Source organism: Lithobates pipiens, unplaced genomic scaffold (genome assembly GCF_037356315.1).
Source record: "Lithobates pipiens isolate NorthernLeopardFrog02 unplaced genomic scaffold, aLitPip1_a1.2 Scaffold_1, whole genome shotgun sequence".
Taxonomy (NCBI): Eukaryota; Metazoa; Chordata; class Amphibia; order Anura; family Ranidae; genus Lithobates; species Lithobates pipiens.
Window position 1 is genome coordinate 141710750 of NW_027507685.1, and position 23398 is coordinate 141734147.

Sequence of the window (23398 nt, forward strand, 5' to 3'; positions counted from 1 at the left end):
CACAATAATTCTGCAGCTGCGCTGTACTAACATCAGATAGCTATTTAGCACAAGATGACGGTTCCTCTTGGGCAGTGATCTCCAAACAGCAGCCTGGGGGCCAAATGCGACCCTTTGCTTGCTTTTATCTGGCCCATGAGGCAATATATTGAATTCTCTGTCACCAACAATAGGGCAAAATCCCCCCCCCCCCCCCCCGACACCAACCAAGGGGAAAAATTCCTCCCAATGACACAAACGATGGGGCACAGTTCCTTCCAGTGACACCAATGATGGGGCATGATTCTTCCCACCCAATTACACCAATGATGGGGTACAATTCCTCTCACTGAGACCAAAGACGGGGAATTTGTTTACTCCTACTGATACATTTTCTTCTTCCAATGGCCCCAGTCCGGCCCCCGGGAAGTTCGAATGACAGTAAACTAGCCCTTTGTTTAGAAAGTTTGGAGACCCCTGTTCTAGGGGTAGAGATGGGAGAATATGTGCTAAATTCCACTGTTGATGGAGGCCATTCCCTTTCACCCTCAATAGCTTATCTTTCTTACTGCAAATCACTATCACTAATTAGCTGATAAGATTATCTCTGGAATCCTGTCTGCTTTATGAGGCCTGTGTCTTGCCTGTGATGCACTCACTTGTCCCCAGCTGCCATGGCAGTTTCCAGCATATCTCCAGGTGCAAGTGTGCTACATAAAGTGCATGCCAGGTATTACCCAAATGTACCCAAAATGTAGTCTCTCCCCCAACATAGTCCTGCATTATTTTTATTCTTTTACATTTTTCTGTAATGTAGTGAGAAACCGCTTTTATTAATCCCAGGGGCATTGTCACCAAATTATTGCAGGGTCAACTGATGGAAGGTTAACTCCTAGTGACATAAGCCCCCAAGACTATATCTCCCAGGCTCTTTGAAGTCAGGGCAGCAACCGTTATATAGAGGTTGGATAAAAGATTTGGGGTTGACCAATGATCCCCCTTCATTGTCACCCCTGCCTCCACTGGAGCACATAAATAACATGATGTTGCTCCCTGCACCATTTTTCCTGTGAAGACCATTGTGTGGGCTTTTGACGCCCTTGGCTCAAAGGAGGTGAAACGACTGGTGCAATACTGGGCCTTAAACCACCTGGGCCCTAATCATGGTTTCTAAAGGAGGAATCCTTCTATTGCCTCAATTTAAGGTAACCCCTGTTACCTTGGACAGGCTCCACTTGTATTGGCAACTGTAAACCATGCAAGAGACAGAGACACCAAGGAACAGTCCAAGCTGGTTTGTTCTGAACTTTTATTTGGCAAGCCAGCAGTAAGTTGGGAGGGCTTTGCGAGTCAATAACATGAAACAAACAAGACATCTGCCATTCTGAGCCACGTAAAGAGGAACTGCAGTCTGCTCACATAATTTGTAATAAAAATTATTTGCCATTCTGAAGCTTTACTCCAACCACTTTGCATATTATTGTATATATACCATGACTCTGTACTTGCCAAATATGCTGCAGAAATCTCCCTCCACTGAGTCTGGCTGCAACCATTTTAACTGTGGGCAGAGAGACAGCTGTGCATGATGTCATAAGCCTAGGCTTTTTACCAGACAAGAAACAGGAAGTGGGCTGTTTATACAGTATACTGGCAGAAAAAAAAACGTTTTACTATCCAAAGTTAAAACAAGGGCAGAAAGTTGAAAAAATGACTGAAGTTACGCTTGAATTCAGTTCTTGATTACCAGAATTCTCCATAATGGGTCCCCTAAAACAAACAGTAGCCTGTCAACGATCAACCTTTTCACCCAGAAGCAGGCTTCCACAGCAGAGGCTCCCCTAAGCATCAGTTGGCTCATCTGTACACAACTGAGACTAATAATGAGATCCACCTGAGATGTGGACCTAGGAAAGAATGCTATATTATTCACTCCAAAGCTCCACTAAGCCTCCTGGCTCCGGGGCCCAGAGCAGAACTTAAGATCTAAGAAAACAAAAAAACAACTCCTGGAGTCCCTCACCATGTGTAGGTGAGAAACCTAGTGACACATATACAATGTCCACAATCCTGCCAGCAAGTGCATCACCGTAAACCCTAATTTTGCACAAAAAAAAAAAAATCGAAACAGAATTTTCACTACTACTGCTTAGTTATCTGTACATGTTATACATACATTCTGTTAAACTGAAGCTGTGCTTTCCTTTACAGGGCAAAAAACAGGGTCACTTGGTTGCTGTCCTCCCATGGTTTCTACCACCTCCCCTTTTTTTTTTCAGAGAATCACATGCTGCCCCATACAGAAAAGCGATAGATAATTCCTTTTTTTTTTCAGGTGAGGGAAAAAGTGCAAGGTCAGTATAAGCAACATTGAGGGCAGGTAAGTGAACCTGCTGCATTGTCAAAACACGGGTTCACTTTACAGGTCTATACCATCATTTCTCAATCTTCCTACGATGGAGGCAGCCTTGAAAAAAAAATGATCATATTTGCAGGTGACAGTACATTAGCCACATCTCATTGATGGTCCATGATAGAAGAACCCCCCCCCCCCCCTTACTCTCTTTAGCCAGTGGAAAACCTGCCCTGTCACACTGGTAATCAGTGAGAAGAATGTCTATTACAGTAGTGGTTAGCGCAGGACCCCCATACTTTGGGGGACAGTGGGAAAAATTCTTCTTTCATTAGTGGTCAGTGGGAAGACATTCCACTTACAGACAGCTGACATTATGATTGTTGTCAGTGGTTACTTAACTGAGCTACAAGAGGAAAAGCTCCGCTGGTCCTATGCCGCTGGCTCTACAGGGTGGCATTGGTGCTGTAAATGCAGATACCATGAAACAGGTCAGTCGCCACTGCCCCTTGTTCAAGGACTCACTAGCGACGTCTGGAAGAATACTAAGGTTCCAAAGACCATGATTGGGAAAGGCTGGTCTATCCAGTTAAGTAAACCTGCCATACATCTTGTGCGATGGTGTGGGAAACAAACTACTGATGGCATAAATTCCAACTGTCCCATTTAGAACTAAATCCCTCTGACCAATGTTCCTGCTCAGTTGGTTCTTATTTGGTCTTATATACGGACCTCTTTAAAAAATGTACTATTCAACTACCAGCCCAGGTTTTATGTATTACCTTGTGGAGATGCAGACTAGAATACTGCAACCGCTGAGCAGCAAATTATATCACCTGTGATGTATTTCGGTTATCTTGCAAACCTGGCCTGTTAGTGTGCCCTGAGGACAGGGTTGATGACCACTGCTATACTGTACAAAAACTTTCATCCAACCTCTATATTAACATTATTATTTTTAAAAGTGAATGCAGGTGGTGAAAAAAAAAAAAAGAACTTGTTGGTTTAACTAATCTTTTTTATTTTACAATTAATTCTCTGTGGTTCACATAACTGAGGGCATCAGGGGTATGTCCTTTACCTACAGAGTTGGGAGGTATGTGAATGAAGCCTTCAGAAGATGTTTTGATATTGGAAGTGATTATTACTTATCCCACATCAGTAGAAACAGAAAGACATGTACCGTACAGAATATTTTAATTACTTTCAAGGCACATTTTAAACTATAGTGCGTTTGCTTGTCTGACAACAAAATGTTGAGACAAACCGAACCATCCAAAAAAACAGCTAAATGGTAAATGCCACTATTACATAATATAGAGCACCAAAAAACTCTAGTAAGTCTTATAGATTGTAAGCTCTAACGAGCAGGGCCCCCTGATTCCTCCTGTATTGAATTGTATTGTAACTGTACTGTCTGCCCTCCGCAAACTGTTGGCGCTATTTAAATCCTGTATAATAATAATAAGTCCTTGGTGTCTTGTAAATCCTTGGTGACAGTTACACATTTTACTTTGCACCCAATAAATCATATGTACTGCGACATAATAGTATAATTGACATGCAATTGTTTCCTATCTCTTGGGAACCCATGATCTCCCTACAACCATTTTCAAGTCTGCCCCTTGTTGCAATGGTATCTCATATTGGTTGGTATGGCAGTGGAAGTCTTACTCCCTACTGCTCTGTCTGTAACACAAAATACAAAAAAACCCTCTTAATAGGGTATGCAAGACTCCCATGTAAAGGCAACAGGGCTGTAAGAAAATGTTGGGCAAATCAGTCTGAATGTGAATGATGAAAGCATGTGTAAACCCAATCACTACTTGAGAACCTCATATAAATTTTAGTGTATTAATTGGATTTCACAAATCATTTTCATTATTTTTAAATCTACGGCATTCATCAAAAATTTCTAGTGGTCTTTGTTATAAAATCCCTTTTTCAGACACTCCTTGTTATAGGGGTGACAACTCTGTCTCTCACTTCTTCTATGTGGTCATCCGGTCACACAGGCTTCAGATGGCGTCTACAAGTGGCTCAACATACATACGGTTACATTAGCATCTCTGCAGCCTATTTGTATCTGTGTGTGTCTGAATACTTCCTGAATTAAAGACTTTGAGATTTTTTTCTTTAAAGCATAACAGAAAATACCATTTAGAGATATCACCCTGGAAATGTCAATTTTATTAATTTCATAATCTTTTTTTAATCTTCTACATCTTTTTCAACTCATAACTTATTAGAATCTTGTTCTATACCAAGAATAGATGCTGTCAACCTAAAATACCATCTTTGCTTTTATTGTTGTTTTCACTTGCTTTTCTAAACCCCCGCCACATTTTTACATTACATTTAATTTTTATCTGTTCACCTTCTGTAAACCTTTTGTAGATAAAACACTCTCTGAACTTCATTGTGTAATGAGAGAAAATGGTATTTAAAAGGCCACCCAAAATTGATATTTTAGTTTTTGGTGGATAATGGGGGTCCCCCCGCCAACCCGAACTTCTCCTACCCTTCTTGATGATACGATGATGTCACTAGGACTTCTTTCTCTGGCAGGGATGCACATTATTCTAAGGACTGTCACTCATGTAATGATGTGTGATTGCCCTGTAGTACTGTGAGCCGAGCCTACATGATGATGTGCCCCTGGAGGGGACATGTCAATAACAGGCTGGGCTCACAGAAAATGGTCAGAATGTCACTTTGTCCTGAAGAGGAACCCCAGTGCTGGACCAAGGATGAAATTGGGGACAGCGTAGAGAGGACGAGGGCTTGTTCACAGCATGCATAAAGCACACAAAATGCATGCTCAATGATGTGTGTTGACACTCACTTTTGTGTATTGCGTAAAAATGCAGACATGCTGCATTTTTATGCAATGGACCTATACGTTGAGAACAAAGTACATAGAAAACAGCTGCCGTCTATGAGACCTTGTGTTGAGCCCGTGTTGATCAACGCAGATCAAAGCAGCTGAATAGACATTAAGCAAACGAGTCCTAATATTGGGGGGGACCCCCAAACTTCTTGGCAACCTAGGTTGGGAATAAGGGCAGGGGGGTCTTACTGTTAAAAGATCCAAAGCATATAAGAAGCCAGGGGCTTCGTAGGGATCTTGAACAATCCAACCTCCATCTTGTATCTCCATCTTACTAAGTAGAACGTAATGTCTAACAAAGGGACCTGAACTGTGTATTCATTTCATTCAAAGTTGTATGAATTAATCTCTTGCTGGATCTAGATAAATCTATCTGTATCTAAATGGTACACTTTCTGCTCAAGAGACCTAACAGAACGGAGAACATAGGGATTTGACATCCACACAGTAGGCTCTGCACAGTGTTTGGCTCAGCTCTGAAAATTCATAAAGGTTAACACTTTTATGTTATTGTGGCGCACAGAGTTTAGGAACTTTTTTATTTTATTTATTTTTTTATAGATGACCCTCCAAGCCCTGTGTCTCCAATATGTGATGTCGATGTACACTAGATGAGGTGGGCAGGAGTGGATAAACTGTTTGTGCAGAATAAGCAGCTGCACAAGGGCCCCCTGGAATGTGGGGATCCTTTTATATTAGATGTGAGTTTGGCAGTTGCCGGGACTCTCTTCCGCTGTCCATGCTTTAACCACATTCCTGGTTTGTAATATTCAAGTGGTGTCAAGCAGCCATCCTTTCCTGTCTTATCTATTAATACACAAATACACAGTGAACAAGTGTTTGCATTTGAATGCGAGTTGGGGGGGGGGGGGGGGGGGGTGATGTAATTGTTTAGGCACAGGAGAATTTTGCTGATTTTATCTGCCAATGAAAGTTTTCAAGCCTTAGTCTCTAGGTACGCTTACCTGTAGCCATGACGGCTGTATGTCCTCAGTCCAGGCTCTCGGTCTTGGAACCCCCCACAGGGCAAGACAGGTCTTCTTGTGCCTTTACCCTTTGCTGGTCAACAATCAATGTCTACAGTCAAGTAGAAACGTCACTTGTCGCCCTCCATCATCTCCTCTAAACTTGTACTGTCTTCACCTTGGTAGTACTCTCCTTGTGTCTTCTCCTCCTCACACCTTACTTATCCTGACTTCTACCTCCCTCCCCTCTCTCCCTCTCCCTCCCTCTGGTCTCAGTTTCCTGGCTCTCAGCTGCTTAATTAATAATTGACAAAACTGTTTGCGGAAGGCTGTGCAAATAGGAGCTGAGCTCCCGGTGCTGATTTCACAGGGAAGGCTGGCAGTACCATTTTGCTCAATGCCATGATGGTACAAAGGGTGCAGAGAAGTGAGATAGCAGTGAACTATGGGGTGAAGTCACCCTCTCCCCATATTTGTACAGGGGCTGGATTAATCACTAACCAATGCCAATTCTTTGGCTTGCAGTGTCAAAAAATGTATGGCTTCCTTAAAAATAAAAACTTTTTTTTTTTAAATAGACCGAGGCAAGAATAACACTGTCCACTAACCCGCAACAACCATTTAAGATCAATTTTCATTACTACTGCAAAAGCTTCATTTCATTTAGTTGCTGAGTGGAAATAGAAAGTACTAAGTTTCAGTATGTTATTTAAAGGGGTATTCCACCTTTGGGCTGCTCCACGGAAAACATTTTTATCATGCCTGCAGTTATGACAGTTGGGAGAAGGGAAGTAGAACTGCTATTTTATAATAAAATCCTCTTAGAATTCCAAGGTTATAAGACCCCATTCACACCTGAGCGTTTTGTAGCTAAAATGCTAGAGGGGAAAAAAAATCTATTATTCTCAATGGAGATGGTTCACATCTCCACTCCATGTCACCTGAAGCCAAACGCCTAAAGCTCAAACAAGTTCCGGACCCTTTTTTGTCACTTGAATTGAGCAGATTTGGGCGTTTTTCTTCTTTTAACATTGGTGACCATTTGCCCTGCACAAAAACGCGGCAAATCGCGGTAAAAAAAATGCCGCGAAACGCGGTAAAAAATGCTGCAAAAAACCGCCGTAAATTTGCGCGATTTTCTGCTTGAAAACGCTACGCTCATGTGTGAATGCAGCCTAATAGTCCTTTTCTTTTGTGTCCAGCACAGCCATTAAAAACTTTAGCAGCTCCACCCCAAACTGCCTGTTACAATCTGTGGCCTCAATTGAGTTTAAGGTGAACCTGTAATAAGCAAAAAGTACAGGACCTGGGAGGCTTAAAAAATAAATTCAGGTACTAAGGTCCCTTGATTCTAGACCCATTACCTTACAAGCTACTAGCCTGGAACAAATAAGTAATACAGATAATATATTTATACTATACTTTAGCTCCCAAGTGCTGGCAGCACTCATGCAGCTCCAGACCATGAAACTCCCACCACCATGCTTGACTGTAGGCAAGACACACTTGTCTTTCTACACCTCACCTGGTTGCCGCCACACAGGCTTGACACCATCTGAACCAAATAAGTTTATCTTGGTCTCAGACCACAGGACATGGTTCCAATAATCCATGGCCTTAGTCTGCATGTCTTCAGCAAACTGTTTGCGGGTTTTCTTGTGCACCATCTTTACAAGAGGCTTACTTCTGGGACAACAGCCATACAGACCAATTTGATGCTGTGTGTGGCGTATGGTCTGAGCACTGACAGGCTGACCCCCACCCCCCCCACCCCCCTACAACCTCTGCAGCAATGCTGGCAGCACTCATATGTCTATTTCCCAAAGACAACCTCTGGATATGAAGCTGAGAACGTGCACTCATCTTCTTTGGTCGACCATGGAGAGGCCTGTTCTGAGTGGGACATGTCCTTTTGAACCGCTATATGGTCTTGTCTACAGTGCTGCAACTCAGTTTCAGGGTCTTGGCAATCTTCTTATAGCCGAGCCCATCTTTATGTAGAGCAACAATTTTATTTTTTTCAGATTCCTGGAGAGTTCTTTGGCATGAGGTGCCATGTTGAACTTCCAGTGACCACTATGAGATAGCGAGAGTGATAACACCAAATTTAACACACCTGCTCCCCAGTCACACCTGAGACCTTGTAACACTAATGAGTCACATGACACCAGAGAGGGAAAATGGCTAATTGGGCCTACTTTGCACATTTTCACTTAGAGGTGTACTTGTTTCCAGCTGTTTAGACATTAATGGCTGTGTGTTGAGTTATTTTGAGGGGACAGCACATTTACACTGTTCTACAAGCTGTATACTCACTATTTTGCATTGCAGCAAAGTGTAATTTCTTCAGTGTTGTCACATGAATATGTAAAAAGAGAAAAAAATCTGCGCAGTACAACCCCTTTACAAAAAGCTGCTTAACACTAAGGGTCAATCACCAAATCCCAAAGTACAATATATCAAACAGATGGTACAGCGCTCTAACTAAAATAAAATAATTTCTAACGTATTCAAATTAATTAAAAGTCCAAAATAGCTTATGTGTCAAAAAATCCACGTGAGAAGTCTTCAGTGGTATACAGTCAGATCATGCATAAAGTGACTTAGTGCCGGGGGGGGGGGACCGCCACCAATGGTAGAATTGGCTGCTCACCTCATCGTATGGACCTTTTCAATTACAGAGGGTCACATGCACTTAATATCAACGAATGCTTATCAACTCGTCCAATTGCTGTATTCCTCCTCACAGATAATATCCGACCGGTTAACAATCGAAGATACAGCTTTCTCCCACTCAGAGTCAAATCAACTGACAAGTTCGTGGAGTACCCACATTGGATACTTGTATGGCAGTAGCCACATTTCCTCAAACCATGTGGATAGAAAGTCAAGCCATAGTGCTCGCCATAGAAAAACGTTTTAATGATGAATATACATGAAAAACACACTTCCAATAACGAAGCTTCATACGATCGTTAACATGAACAGTGGCCGCAGGTGACGTCACGTGATCTCCGTCCGTACGTTACATCCCTATGGGCAGGACTTCATCAGCGGATCATAAATAGTCATATGAATAGATATAATATTATCAGCTCAGTTTTAGAGAGATTTTGTTTAAAGAAGTGTTGCAACATCCATGCTATGTCAGTTACTAAGTAATGCTAGTGAAGACTGAGGAGTGAGTTGAGGAGTAGAGAAATTGTGTGTCATGGGCATAGAGATGGTATGGGAAGCCATGGGGAGTTATCAAGTGATCAAGAGAGGAGCTTTAGATAGAGAAGGGAAGGGTTCAACAGAGAACAGAGCCTTGGGGGACCCCTACAGAAAGAGGAAGTGGAGAGGAGGAGACAGAGTTATACTGTAGGTAACACAGCGCTCTGATCAGAGGAGAACCAGGAAAGAGCAAAATCTTGGAGGCCAAGGGAAATGAGCAGGTGGTCAATAGTATCAAAGGCAGCAGAGAGGTGTAGCAGTAAGATTATGGAGTAGTGACCATTGGTTTTAGCAGTTAGTAAAACTTTTGTGAGTTTTAGTAGGGCAGTTTCTGTGGAGTGCTGCAAGTGAAGCCAGACTGTAAAGGGTTAAGAAGGTTATTTTCAGTGAGATAGAAGTTCAAATGGTTGTAGACTAAGCATTCTAACAGTTTAGAGGTTAATGGAAGCAAGGAGATAGGTCTTAAGTTGTTCAGGTTGGTGGGGTCCAGTGAAGATTTTTTTAAGCATGGGGATAATCTGCACATACTTTATATGGGAGGGGATGGTGCCAGTAGATAGGGGGAGATTGAAGATGTGAGTGAGAGCACATAGGATAGATAAGAGGGTAACTGTAGTAGCTGCGAAGGAACAGGTTCCTGGGAACAATTGGTTAGGTGGGCATCTAAAAAAAGTGTCCGGTTCAAAAGAGGAAAGTGTTGACTGTTTTTTTTTTAGACAGGGGAAGAGATCTGTACAGTGGAGGTAAGGTCAGTATTGCATCAATCTTGTTTTTGTAGTGATTGTCAATCTCATGGGTAGAGGGAGTGGGGGACAAAGCAGAGAGTTAAATGTAGAGAAGAGCTGATAAGGACTAGATGACAAGGTGAAGGTAAGTGACAAAGTAGATTTGCTTGGAAGTATGAAGGCAGGAATTATATTTTAAGAGGGCAGATTTGAATAGGGTAAAGTCCTGGGGGGGGGGGGGATTTGGTTTTATGCCATAGTATGCCATAGTCGCTCAAGAGCACTTCTATGTCTCCTGAGATTTCTAGTGTCATCAATTTGCCATGGTTTGCCATGGTTGTAATGGTCGGGGGCCTGATGCAGTGCGGGGCACCTGAACAGCCCCATGGAGGCAATACTTTGTCAAACTGAGTAGTAGCTTACACAAGGCGCCATCAGTTAAGTAGAGTGGTGGGGCAAGTGCAGGGGATGCTATTAAGTTAATCTGTCACTCTGCCCTAAGGCCCCATTCACACTTGTGAATGGGGCCATTAGCGATTACGTGCAGGAGAACCAGCACCGGTTCCTGCCAATTAGCTTTAGCTCCCCTGCAGAAGTCACATGGTTGTAAGGTGGAGCCTAGTGAGGTCATCCCACACCCTGACCAGAAGTTGGGTGCCGCTGTTTTGTTTAGCCTGATCCTTGATTGTGTGATAAGCAATTTTGTTTTTATGTACAGTGCCTCGAAAAAGTATTCATACTCCCTTACATTTTCCACATTTTGTCATGTTACAACCAAAAACGTAAATGTATTTTATTGGGATTATATGTGATAGACCAACACAAAGTGGTACATAAATGTGAAGTGGAAGGAAAATGATAAATGGTTTTTAAAATTGTTTACAAATAAATATCTGAAAAGGCATGCATTTGTATTCAGCCCCCTTTAGGCTCGGTTCACACCGTATGCGGCACGACTTGCCGCGCCGCGACCTCAGCGGCGACTTGCAAAACGACTTCTGTATAGAAGTCAAAGCAAGTCGCCCGAGGTCGTCGCAAAAGTAGTACAGGAACCTTTTTTCTAAGTCGGAGCGACTCGAGTCGCTCCTATTAGAACGGTTCCGTAGTACAGAACGGGGGCGACTTGTCAGGCGGCGAAGTCGCCTGGACAAGTCGCCCCTGTGTGAACCGAGCCTTACTCTGATACCCCTAAGATTTAGTGGAACCAATTGCCATCAGAAGTCACCTAATTAGTAAATAGAGTCCACCTGTGTGTAATATAATCTCAGTATAAAGACAGCTGTTCTGTGAAGCCCTCAGAGCTTTGTTGGAGAACCTTTGTGAACAAACCGCATCATAAAGGCCAAGATACACACCAGACAGTTCAGGGATAAAGTTGTGGAGAAGTTTAAAGCAGGGTTAGGTTATTAAAAAATATCCCAAGCTTTGAACATCTCACAGAGAACTGTTCAATCCATCATCTGAAAATGGAAAGCGTATGGAACAACTGCAAACCTACCAAGACATGGCCATCCACCTAAACTGACAGGCTGGGCAAGGAGAGCATTAATCAGAGAAGCAGCCAAGAGGCCCATGGTAACTCTGGAGGAGCTGCAGAGAGAGATCCACAGCTCAGGTAGGAGAATACTAATTCCTATTGGGAAAACCACTCGGTCTGTATGCTGTTCTGACGGACCAAAAACAACGCATGCTCTGAAGCAAGTACGAGATGAAAGCTATTGGCTACTGACTATTGAACTTCCTTTTTCTAGTCCTGTCCTACGTGTTGTATGTCACTGCGTTCTTGACGGTCGGACTTTGGTGTGATTGTGTGTATGCAACAGTTTCACTGAAATTCCATCGGAAACTCTATCTTAAAAACCTTCAGAGTTTATTCCAATGGGAAAACCAGTTGTGTGTACGGGGCATTAGAGTCACCTTCCAGTAGGACAATGACCTTAAACCAGAGCAACAATGGAATGGTTTGGATTAAAGCATATTCATGTGTTAGAATGGACCAGTCAAAGTCCAGACCTAAATCCAATTGAGAATCTGTGGCAAGACTTAAATTGCTACTCACAGACGCTCTCCATCCAATCTGACAGAGCTTGGGCTATTTTGCAAAGAAGAATGGGCAAATATTTCACTCTCTAGATGTGCAAAGCTGGTAGAGACATCCCCAAAAAGACTTGCAGCTGCAATTGCAGTGAAAGGTGGTTCTACAAAGTATTGACTCAGGGGGGCTGAATACAAATACACTCCACACTTTTCACATATTTATTTGTAAAAAAAAATATATAGAATTTTCCCTCCACTTCACAATTATGTGCCACTTTGTGTTGGTCTATCACATAAAATCCCAATAAAATACATTTACCTTTTTGGTTGTAACATGACAAAATATGGAAAATGTCAAGGGGTGGGAATACTTTTACAAGGCACTGTATGTGATGGCATTCTTAATAAATGTTATTGAATACATTGATTGCTACACTATTGGGTTGTTTTACCCATCCCAATTTGAGGTATGGGGTTCACTTAGTGGAACCCCCACCCCTTAAAGGCATACACACAGGGATTTGTGGAGAGAAAACAAGACCAGGGTTATCTAGTACCACTGGAAATGCTCTCATATAAATATCGGAACATCTATATGATGTGGGTCATATCTGGAAAGGAAGGACACTGTTTGCACACTAGTGGTGAAGCACGGGTGTGATATTGGAATGGTGGTCACTGGATTTGACGTAGTTGCTATACTAAGAAGGAGAAAAATATTTGATGCTCACTGGTTCTGTTGTTGAGGATGAGAGAGAACATTAGAGATACATCTTGTGTGGAGGTGGTGATACATGGAAAGGTTTCCTCATGGAAAGGAGTTTACCGTGGAGAAAATAATTATTTAATCCCTACAGATTTTGTAAATTTGCCCAATTACAAAGAAATGAAGAATCTATAATTTTACTTATACAGTAGGTGTATTTTAGAGAGAGACAAAATATCAACCAAAAGTCCAGAAAAAACACACGATACTAATGGTACAAATTGAGTTGCAGTTCAGTGAATAAAATAAGAATTTGATCCCCTACCAACCAACAATAATTCTGTCTCCCACAGACTGGCTACAGTATGTGCTTGTGTGGTACACAGATTAGTCCTGTTAGTTTAACTTCTTCAGCTATAGCCGAACGACAGCTACAGTGCGGACCTACTATCCCGGAAGTACATCAATAGACGTCCTCGCATTCCCGAGCGGCCTGAGCACCCCCTGCAGGGGCCGCATGGCGTGCTCTGTGATCAGCGAGTCTATAAGCCAGTGACAGTTGATCATGTGATGTAAACAGAGTCGGTAATCGGCTATTTGTTCTCCTCGTGCTGATAGCGTGAAGAGAAGAAAAAGATCACCAGTGGGACATTGGTCCCGATCAAGGAGATCTTCCACCAGCTCATCTGTGCCCACCTGTGCCACCTACCAGTGCCACCTATCAGTGTCACCAATCAGTGCCTCATCAACGGTGCAACAGAGCCCATCAGTGTCACCTACCAGTGCCCATCAGTGCTATCTATTAGTAGTACCTATCAGTGCCACCTTATCAGTGCTGCCTTATCTGTTCTCATCGGTGCCACCTTATCTGTGCCCATCAGTGCCCACCAGGGCTGCCTCATCATATTAATGAAGGAGAAAAATGACCTGTTTGCAAAATTTTATAACAAACTATAAAACTTGATTTTTGTATTTTTTTTCAAAATTTTCCATCTTTTTTTGTTTGTTCAGCAAAAAATAAAAACCCCAGCTGTGATTAAATACCACCAAAAGAAAGCTCTATTTGTGTGAAAAAAATTAAAACATTATAAAAATTGGGTACAGTGTTGAAAGCTGAAAATTGGTCTGGGCAGGAGAGGGTTTAATTGCCCAACAAGCAAGCGGTTAAGAAGGTGCTCCTAACAGCAACTCTCTTTCTTTGATTTAAAGCTCACCATCATGGACAAGACTTTAATAATAGCTGTCAAAGGATAACCAGGACAAGATTGTAGACCTGCACATGGCTGGAATGGGCTAAAATACCACCAGCAAGAAGCTTGGTGAGGAGACAACTGTTCGTGTGATTATTCACAAATGGAAGAAATACAAAATAACTATCAATCTCCCTCGGTCTGGAGCTCCATGCAAAGTTTCGCCTCATGGGGTAAGGATGATCATGGGAAAAGTGAGAGATCAGCCCAGAACTACACGGGAGGAGCTTGTGAATGATCTCAAGGCAGTTGGGACCACAGTCACCAAACAAACTATTGGTAACACAATATGCTGCATGGATTGAAATCCTGCAGCGTCCGCAAAGGTCCCCCTCCTCAAAAGGCACAAGTATAGGCCATGTGAAGTTTGCCAGTGAACATCTAAATGATTCAGCGAAGGATTGGGGGACATTGCTTTGGTCAGATGAAACCAATATTAGGAATTAACTCGACTTGCTGTATTTGGAGGATGAAAAATTTGGACTATAACCCTAAGAACACCATACAGTCAAGCATGAAGGTGGAAACATAATGCTTTGGGGCTGTTTCTCTGCTAAAGGTACAGGCTGACTTTGCCACATTAAAATGGATGGGGCCATGTATTGTAAAATCTTGAATGAGAGCCTTCTTCCCTCAGCCAGAACACTGGAGATGGGTCGTGGATGGGTCTTCCAGCATGAATATGACCTAAAACATATCGCCAAGGCAACAAAGGAGCGGCTCAAGAAGAAGCACTATAAGGTCATGGAGTGACTTAGCTAGTCTCCAGACCTTAATCCTATAGAAAATTTATGGAGGGAACTAAAAGTTTATGTTGCCAAAGTAACAGTCAAGAAACCTTAAAGGGTTTGTAAAGTCAGAAGGTTTTTTTTTTTTATCATAATCCAGTCTATACATTAAGATAAAAAGCCTTCTGTGTTCAGCAGCCCCCCCTAATACTTATTGGAGCCCCATCTCTGTCCAGCAATGTCCACAAGTGTCTTGCCAGTCTGGGAATCTCCCTCTTGATTAGCGCCATTGGCTCCCGCTGCTGTCAATCAAAGTCAGGTAGCTAATCAGGAGAGAGAGGGGGCGGGGCCAAACCGCAGCTCTGTGTCTGAATGGACAGGCAAAGCTGCAGCTTGACTTGGGTGCCCCCATAGCAAGATGCTTGCTGTGGGGGCACTCAACAGGGGGGGGGGGACAGGAGCCTAGAGAAGGCACCCGAGAAGAGGAGAATCTGGGCTGCTCTGTGCAAATCCACTGCAACAGAGTAGGTAAGTATAACATGTTTGTTATTTTTATATAATAAAAAAAAACTAAAATTTACAATCACTTCATGGTTTTAGAGAAGGTCTATAAAGAAGAGTGGACCAAAATCCCTTCTGAGATGTGTGCAAACCTGGTAACCAATAAAAAAATACTTGGGAGGCACACCCTAACAAAGCATTACAGTGCTGCTATAAGACCATACAAACAGAACACACACACACAAAAATTACATTTAAATCCTGCAAGGCTATTTAAAGCACCTGAGCACATTAATTAAATAAGCAAAAATATGGGTATTTGGTCACACCATATGGCCATATAGTGCTTAAGCCCACTACTGTGTCAAAGTACCCCATTTTCAGTGGGTCCTACACTATGCATAGAATGAAAGATCCCACTTCTCACCCATAAGAGAAATACACTTCTCTTTATGGTAGAACTAAAAGGATGACTCCTATAACTCAGGAGGACACTAATTAGTGCTTTAGGCCTGATTTACACTGGTGCGACACGACACTCGTCCTACTTTGGATCTGACTTTGCCCTGCGACTTGAAGTCAGAGATGCGTCCGACTTCAATAACATACCAGGCACTGGGTTTGGTATGAATCTTGAGGGGGGAACGCCACGCTGAATTAAAAAAAAAAAAAAAAAAATGGCATGGGTTCCCCCTCCAAGGGCATACCAGGCCCTTTCGGTCTGATATGGATTTTAAGGGAAACCTCCTACATAAAAAAAACGGCATGGGGGTCCCCCCAAAATCCATACCAGACCCTTATCTGTGCACGTAGGCCAGTTAGGAAAGGGGTGGGGGCAAGCATGCTCCCCCTCCCCTCCTGAACCATACCAGGCCACATGCCCTCAACATGGGGGGGGTGGGTTCTTTGGGGCAGGGGCGCACTGCAGTCCCCCCACTCCAAAGCATCTTGTCCCCATGTTGATGAGCACAACAGCCAGGGTTGCGAGGTCTGCGGGCGGGAGCTTATCAGAATTCAGGTGCCCTCTTTAATAAGGGGGCCCCAGATCCCGCCCCCCCACCCTATGTGAATGAGTATGGGGTACATCGTACTCAGATACAGTTTGTAAGGGCGCTCTGAACTTCAGGACCAAGCAAAAACAGATGTCTTTATGAACCAGAAAGTCTATAATAGGGTATCTTCCACACTGCACTTATGGAGAGAAGCAATCTCTAAATAGGAAACAGAAAAACAAAGAAAAGGCGCCGCTAAGTGTAGAATTAAAAGCTGTTTAATTTCCCCAAAAAGGGTTAAAAACACTTACAAGATATGTAGACTGGCAGAGCATATCATTAATATCCATGTAGTTGGTCCGACATGAATGCAGTGGTCACTGGCATATACCAGTTCTTTAGGCTGTGTGTGTCCAGTAGCAGGGAGGTCCAGGGGATGCCAATGGGAAAAACAGCAGGGAGCTCCAAGAGAACTGACAGGCCAGCCCGCAATCACAGTCTCAAAAACCGAGGATCCTGGAAGTGACGTCAGCGGCAGGAGACAATAACCAGCAACCAGCGTGGACCACAAACAGGAAGCAAAACAGGAAGCAGTCATCAAAGAGGGACGCGTTTCGGAACATCTCATTAGTTCCTTTACCAACCTGATGACTGTGTGTGTATGGGACTAATTTATACTACCTGGGCGGACCTTAGGGGCGTGAATATGTAAATGGAGCGTTATCACAATATAAAGGTATAGGACAGGAGGAGAAACAGAAACAAAATCCCTATCCAAACAAAAAAAAAAAAAAAAAAAAAAATATATATATATATATATATATATATATATATATATATATGATTTCATACAGAACAACAACCAATAAGCGACATTTAACCACTTTCAGACCGGACCATTTTGCTGGTAAATGACCAGAGGTCTTTTTACACTTTGGCACTGCGCTGCTTTAACTGGTAATTGCGCGGTCATGCAATGTTGTACCCAAACAAAATTTGCGTCCTTTTCTTCCCACAAATAGAGCTTTCTTTTGATGGTATTTGATTGCCTCTGCGATTTTTATTTTTTGCGATATAAACGTAAAAAGACCGCAAATTTTGAAAAAAAATGATATTTTCTACTTTTTGTTATTAGAAAAATCCAATAAACTCAATTTTAGTCATACATTTAGGCCAAAATGTATTCAGCCACATGTCTTTGGTAAAAAAAAAGTCAATAATTGTATATTTATTGGTTTGCGCAAAAGTTGTCACATCTACAAACTAAGGTACGTTTTCTGGAATTTACGCAGCTTTTAGTTTACGACTGCCTATCTCATTTCTTGAGGTGCTAAAATGGCAGGGCAGTACAAAACCCCCCCAAATGACCCCATTTTGGAAAGTAGACCCCCTAAGGAAATTGATAAGAGGCATGTTGAGCCCATTGAATATTTTATTTTTTTGCCTCAAGCGATTGAATAATGACAAAAAAAAAATTTTTTTTTTTTTTTTACACAAAGTTGTCACTAAATGATATATTGCTCACACATGCTATGGGCGTATGTGAAATGACACCCCAAAATAAATTCTGCTGCTTCTCCTGAGTACGGGGATACCACATATGTGGGACTTTTTGGGAGCCTAGCCGCGTACGGGGCCCCGAAAACCAAGCACCGCCTTCAGGCTTTCTAAGGGCGTAAATTTTTGAGTTCACTTCTCACTACCTATTACAGTTTTGAAGGCCATAAAATGCCAAGATGGCACAAAACCCCCACAAATGACCCCATTTTAGAAAGTAGACACCCCAAGCTATTTGCTGAGAGGCATGTTGAGTTCATGGAATATTTTATATTTTGCCACAAGTTGCGGGAAAATTACAAACTTTTTTTTTTTTTTTTTTTTTTTCACAAAGTTGTCACTAAATGATATATTGCTCACACATGCCATGGGCATATGTGAAATGACACCCCAAAATAAATTCTGCTGCTTCTCCTGAGTACGGGGATACCACATATGTGGGACTTTTTGGGAGCCTAGCCGCGTACGGGGCCCCGAAAACCAAGCACCGCCTTCAGGCTTTCTAAGGGCGTAAATATTTGACTTCACTCCTCACTACCTATTACAGTTTTGAAGGCCAATAAAATGCCAAGATGGCACAAAACCCCCACAAATGACCCCATTTTAGAAAGTAGACACCCCAAGCTATTTGCTGAGAGGCATGTTGAGTCCATGGAATATTTTATATTTTGCCACAAGTTGCGGGAAAATTACAAACTTTTTTTTTTTTTTTTTTTTTTTCACAAAGTTGTCACTAAATGATATATTGCTCACGCATGCCATGGGCATATGTGAAATGACACCCCAAAATAAATTCTGCTGCTTCTCCTGAGTACGGGGATACCACATATGTGGGACTTTTTGGGAGCCTAGCCGCGTACGGGGCCCCGAAAACCAAGCACCGCCTTCAGGCTTTCTAAGGGCGTTACAGTTTTGAAGGCCATAAAATGCCAAGATGGCACAAACCCCCCCCAAATGACCCCATTTTGGAAAGTAGACACCCCTAAATTTAGGGGTACACTAGTGAGACTAGGTAATAAATGGCGGGTGCCCTGAAACTATAAAAAAATAACTAACCAACCAGCGTCACCTGTAACAGTTATATGGTGATCACTGGTGAAAGGGTTAACTAGGGGGCAATCAGGGGGCTTTATGCGGTAGTATATGGGGGTCCCTGGCGCTATAAAAAGCTGCGGCGAACCTAAATACCTACTTGCCTAACTAGCGTCACCTGTGACACTAATACAGCGATCAGAAAAACGATCGCTTATTAGGCTGGGTTCACACTGGAGCGATGCGGGAACGCCACGAATGCGCGGCGGGTTCCCGCATCGCATGCCTCCCGGCGGCAGTTCACACTGCCCTATGCGAACTGCTGGGAGTGTCAGTGAAATGTTACTGACACCCCCAGATCAGTTCGCATATCGCAGTGCGATCTGCAAACTCGGATCGCATGGTGTGAACACCCATGCGATCCGATTCTGCTGCGGGCCAAAAAAAGGGTCCCGTGCGAATTTGCGGCGGGTGCGGCGGGTGTGGCGGGTGCGGCGAATGGCTGAACTCGAATCGCACAGAGATCGGATGTGATTTGCACTGCAGTGCGAATCACATCCGTTCTCAAACCGCTGCAATCTGAACCCAGCCTTAGTGACACTGGCGACGGGGGGTGATCACGGGGTTAAACCTTTATTGGGGGGGTTAGGGGGGTACCTTAGAACTAAAGGGGGCTAACCCTAACTGCCCTAACAGTTATTAGTCACAAATGACACCCGCCGGGTGATCAGGGGGTTAAACCTTTATTAGGTAATAAATGGCGGGTGCCCTGAAACTATAAAAAAATAACTAACCAACCAGCGTCACCTGTAACAGTTATATGGTGATCACTGGTGAAAGGGTTAACTAGGGGGCAATCAGGGGGCTTTATGCGGTAGTATATGGGGGTCCCTGGCGCTATAAAAAGCTGCGGCGAACCTAAATACCTACCTGCCTAACTAGCGTCACCTGGGACACTAATACGGCGATCAGAAAAATGATCGCTTATTAGGCTGGGTTCACACTGGAGCGATGCGGAAACGCCGCGAATCCGCGGCGGGTTCCCGCATCGCATGCCTCCCGGCGGCAGTTCACACTGCCCTATGCGAACTGCTGGGAGTGTCAGTGAAATGTTACTGACACCCCCAGATCAGTTCGCATATCGCAGTGCGATCTGCAAACTCGGATCGCATGGTGTGAACACCCATGCGATCCGATTCTGCTGCGGGCCAAAAAAAGGGTCCCGTGCGAATTTGCGGCGGGTGCGGCGGGTGTGGCGGGTGCGGCGGGTGCGGCGAATGGCTGAACTCGAATCGCACAGAGATCGGATGTGATTTGCACTGCAGTGCGGTGCGAATCACATTCGTTCTCATAAACCGCTGCAATGTGAACCCAGCCTTAGTGACACTGGCGACGGGGGGTGATCACGGGGTTAAACCTTTATTGGGGGGGTTAGGGGGGTACATTAGAACTAAAGGGGGCTAACTCTAACTGCCCTAACAGTTATTACAGTCACAAATGACACCAATGCAAAAAAAAAAAAAAAAAAAAAAAAAAATGACATTGGTGTCACTGTGACTGGGGGGCAGGGGTAATTGGGGGGGTGATCGGGGGGTAAAGGGGGGGTGTGAGTGTGCCTGGCATGTTCTACTGTGTGTGGGATGTGTTGGTGCAACTCACTGATCCGCTCTCCTCCGTGTCGGAACGAAAAATACCGACACGGAGGAGAGAATACATCACTTCCTCTCCTGTGTTTACATTACAGGAGAGGAAGTGATGTCACCGGGGATTTCTATTCGTCGGGAGCGATCGCGAGGGGGTGGCCATGAATGAATGGCCGTCCCCTCGTCCGGGATCGCTCCCGAACGAAAACCGACCGCCGCAGGCACCGGGCGGGGGCCCGATCGGGCCCCCGACCCGCGGGAGGCAAATCACGTACATGTACGTGCTTATGCCTGCCCGTGCCATTCTGCCGACGTACATCGGCGTTAGGCGGTCGGCAAGTGGTTAAAAATAAAAATAAACATAAAATTAAATGAACATAAAATCGTACATCGTACCCCTACCCATTCACCTGGGGGAAAAAAGTGTCAATAAAAAAACACACTAGACAGGTTTTCAAAGTAAGTTATTAGACAGCTCCGGGGGTCTCTTGCGACTTCTTCGCTCCCTCCGGCCTCTTCTCCCAGTCTCCGGTTCTTCTCCTGTTCTCCTCCTGCTCTCCCGTATCTTTTGCCGGGCTCTTCTGCTATCTTCTGCTCTTTTGCCCACTCTTTTGCTAGTGTTGGCCCGGTCTTCTCCATCGTCTTCTTCCCCCGATCTTCTTCCGATGTTGACACGATGCTCTCTCCCGCTGTAATGCCACGTGCATGGTGCGCAACGACTTATATAGGCATGGGGCATGGTAACGAGGTGATGTCATCCAGTGACCCCACCCCTTATGATGTCGCCGCCTGGGGCATGATAGGGTGGTGAGGTCAAAAGGGCCGGGGTCACCGGATGCTAATGGGTCACTTACAAAATCTGCAGGGGATCAAATACTTATTTTCCCCACTGTATCAGGAGCTAAGATAATTTTTTCTTTTCATACCTTCACCTTTAAACAAAACAAGCCGTTAAAAATTAATATATGATCTTACACTGTATTTCAATTATTTCCAGCCTACTGCTATTTAATCTGAATGATCGTGAAGTTTATAAATATACTTTGTAGAGCTGCATGATTCTGGGAAAAATTTGATTCACGTTTTTTTTTTGCTTAGAATAAAGATCACGATTCTCGCAGCGTAACATTATTTTTCACATTATACAAAAAAATTGGGCTAACTTTACTGTTTAATCTTTTTTTTTTTATTCATTAAAGTGTATTTTTTTTAAATAAAATTGCATTTGAAAGAACGCTGTGTAAATAGTGTGGCATAAAATATTTCAATAACCGCCATTTTATTCTCTATGGTTTATACTAATATATATATATATATATATATATATATATATATATATATATATATATATATATATATATATATATATATTAATGTTTGGGGGTTCAAAGTCATTTTCTAGGAAAAAATAATGATTTTAACTTGAAACCAACAAGTGTCAGAAAAAGGTTTAGTCTTTAAGTGGTTAAACTGCCCTCATTTACAATCTGAAGTTCATTCCTTTCATCTAAAGAAAAAAATGTTACAATGTTTATAGTTAGCTTAGCAGTTGAGGAATGTTGTGAAGCTTGGCAGACTGCCTGTTACTTTTTTTTTTTTACAGCTGTCGGCTTGAGTATAGAACTCGGAATAGAATTGAGGGGGGGAAAGAATCGCAATCTCAATTATTAATGATTAATCGTGAGGCTCTAATACCATTAAAGTAGTTGTAAAGGCAGAAATTTCTTTTTTTACATGAATGCATTCTCTGCACTAGGGTAAAAAAAAACTTCTGCATGCAGCCAGCTCAACCCCAAGTACCCCCTCCCCGCCACACCCCCCCATCAAAGCCTCTTTTCTTTATCGTACATCATAGGACACAGAGTCTCAAGTAATTACTTGGTGGGTTATAGGCCTGGTATAACCACTGGTATAACCAATACAGGAAGTTGACTCCCCTATATAACCCCTCCTCCTTCCAGGAGCACTCAGTTTTTCGCCAGTGTCTAAAGGTGTTGGTCACAAGTGAAGATGTGCTCTAACGGAGCTCCAGGAGGGATCCATGCTGGATTTAAAGAAACCTCCACAATCAGATCCATCCACTGAGGCCATAGGATGGTACCTGGACCTCGATGCAAGAACGAGGTTTTGCCTGTAATGCTTCTCTTTGAGAGCTGGACCCTAGGAACCAGGACGCTTTTTGGTCTTGCTACATTTCCTAAAGTTGTCCTGAGGGGTGCTATACAAGGCTCAAAGGAGCGGAACCCCTTTTAAAAGGGCCCCAGTCTTTGAGCGTGTTTGAACGCAGCCCACTGTGATGGGTGAAAGTTGGATCTGTCTGTTAAATCAGCAGTATCCTGCAGCGAGGACAAGGTAAGGGAAGAAGCTTTGCTTTTTCTTTCAATATACCTTATATGCCTTACAAATGTCTCCTCTATAAGGAGTAACTTACACTACCTATGATGTGTCTTAGTGCAGCTCTGTCTCAGAACATGTGTGGTCCCAGTGGCAGAAGGGGGTTCTTACTATAGATCTTGTGGGATTTGTTTAAAAAATACAGCAGTTGCTAATACAGAGATGTGTATAAACTTCTATATGGGCGGTGGCTGATTGGTTGACGCAGCTGCTTTAGCTGCATGGTTTAATTACAACCTAGCACTTCCACCTAGTAACATTGGGAAACACCCTATGCTTCTGTGGTTTAAAAAAAAAATATATATATATATATATATATATATATATATATAAATCTGCTGACAGAACCCCCCTCCCCTTCCCCTCTTCCCCTCCCCCCTTGTAGAGGTGTATAGTACGTTCACCTTACTTTGTGTTGGCCATCCGGGTC

At 43.2% G+C, this 23398-nt stretch overlaps 1 protein-coding gene across 1 annotated transcript in view; it reads right to left on the reverse strand.

The window, feature by feature from the left end:
- The window catches only part of PRRT1B (proline rich transmembrane protein 1B), a 56560-nt gene extending 50127 nt beyond the window's left edge, over positions 1–6433 (reverse strand). Inside the window, exon 1 of the mRNA XM_077477933.1 lies at positions 6188–6433. Coding sequence (XP_077334059.1) covers positions 6188–6197 — 10 coding nt within the window. The 5' untranslated portion in view covers positions 6198–6433. The remainder of the gene's footprint in view (positions 1–6187) is intronic.
- Positions 6434–23398: the final 16965 nt, after the last annotated feature.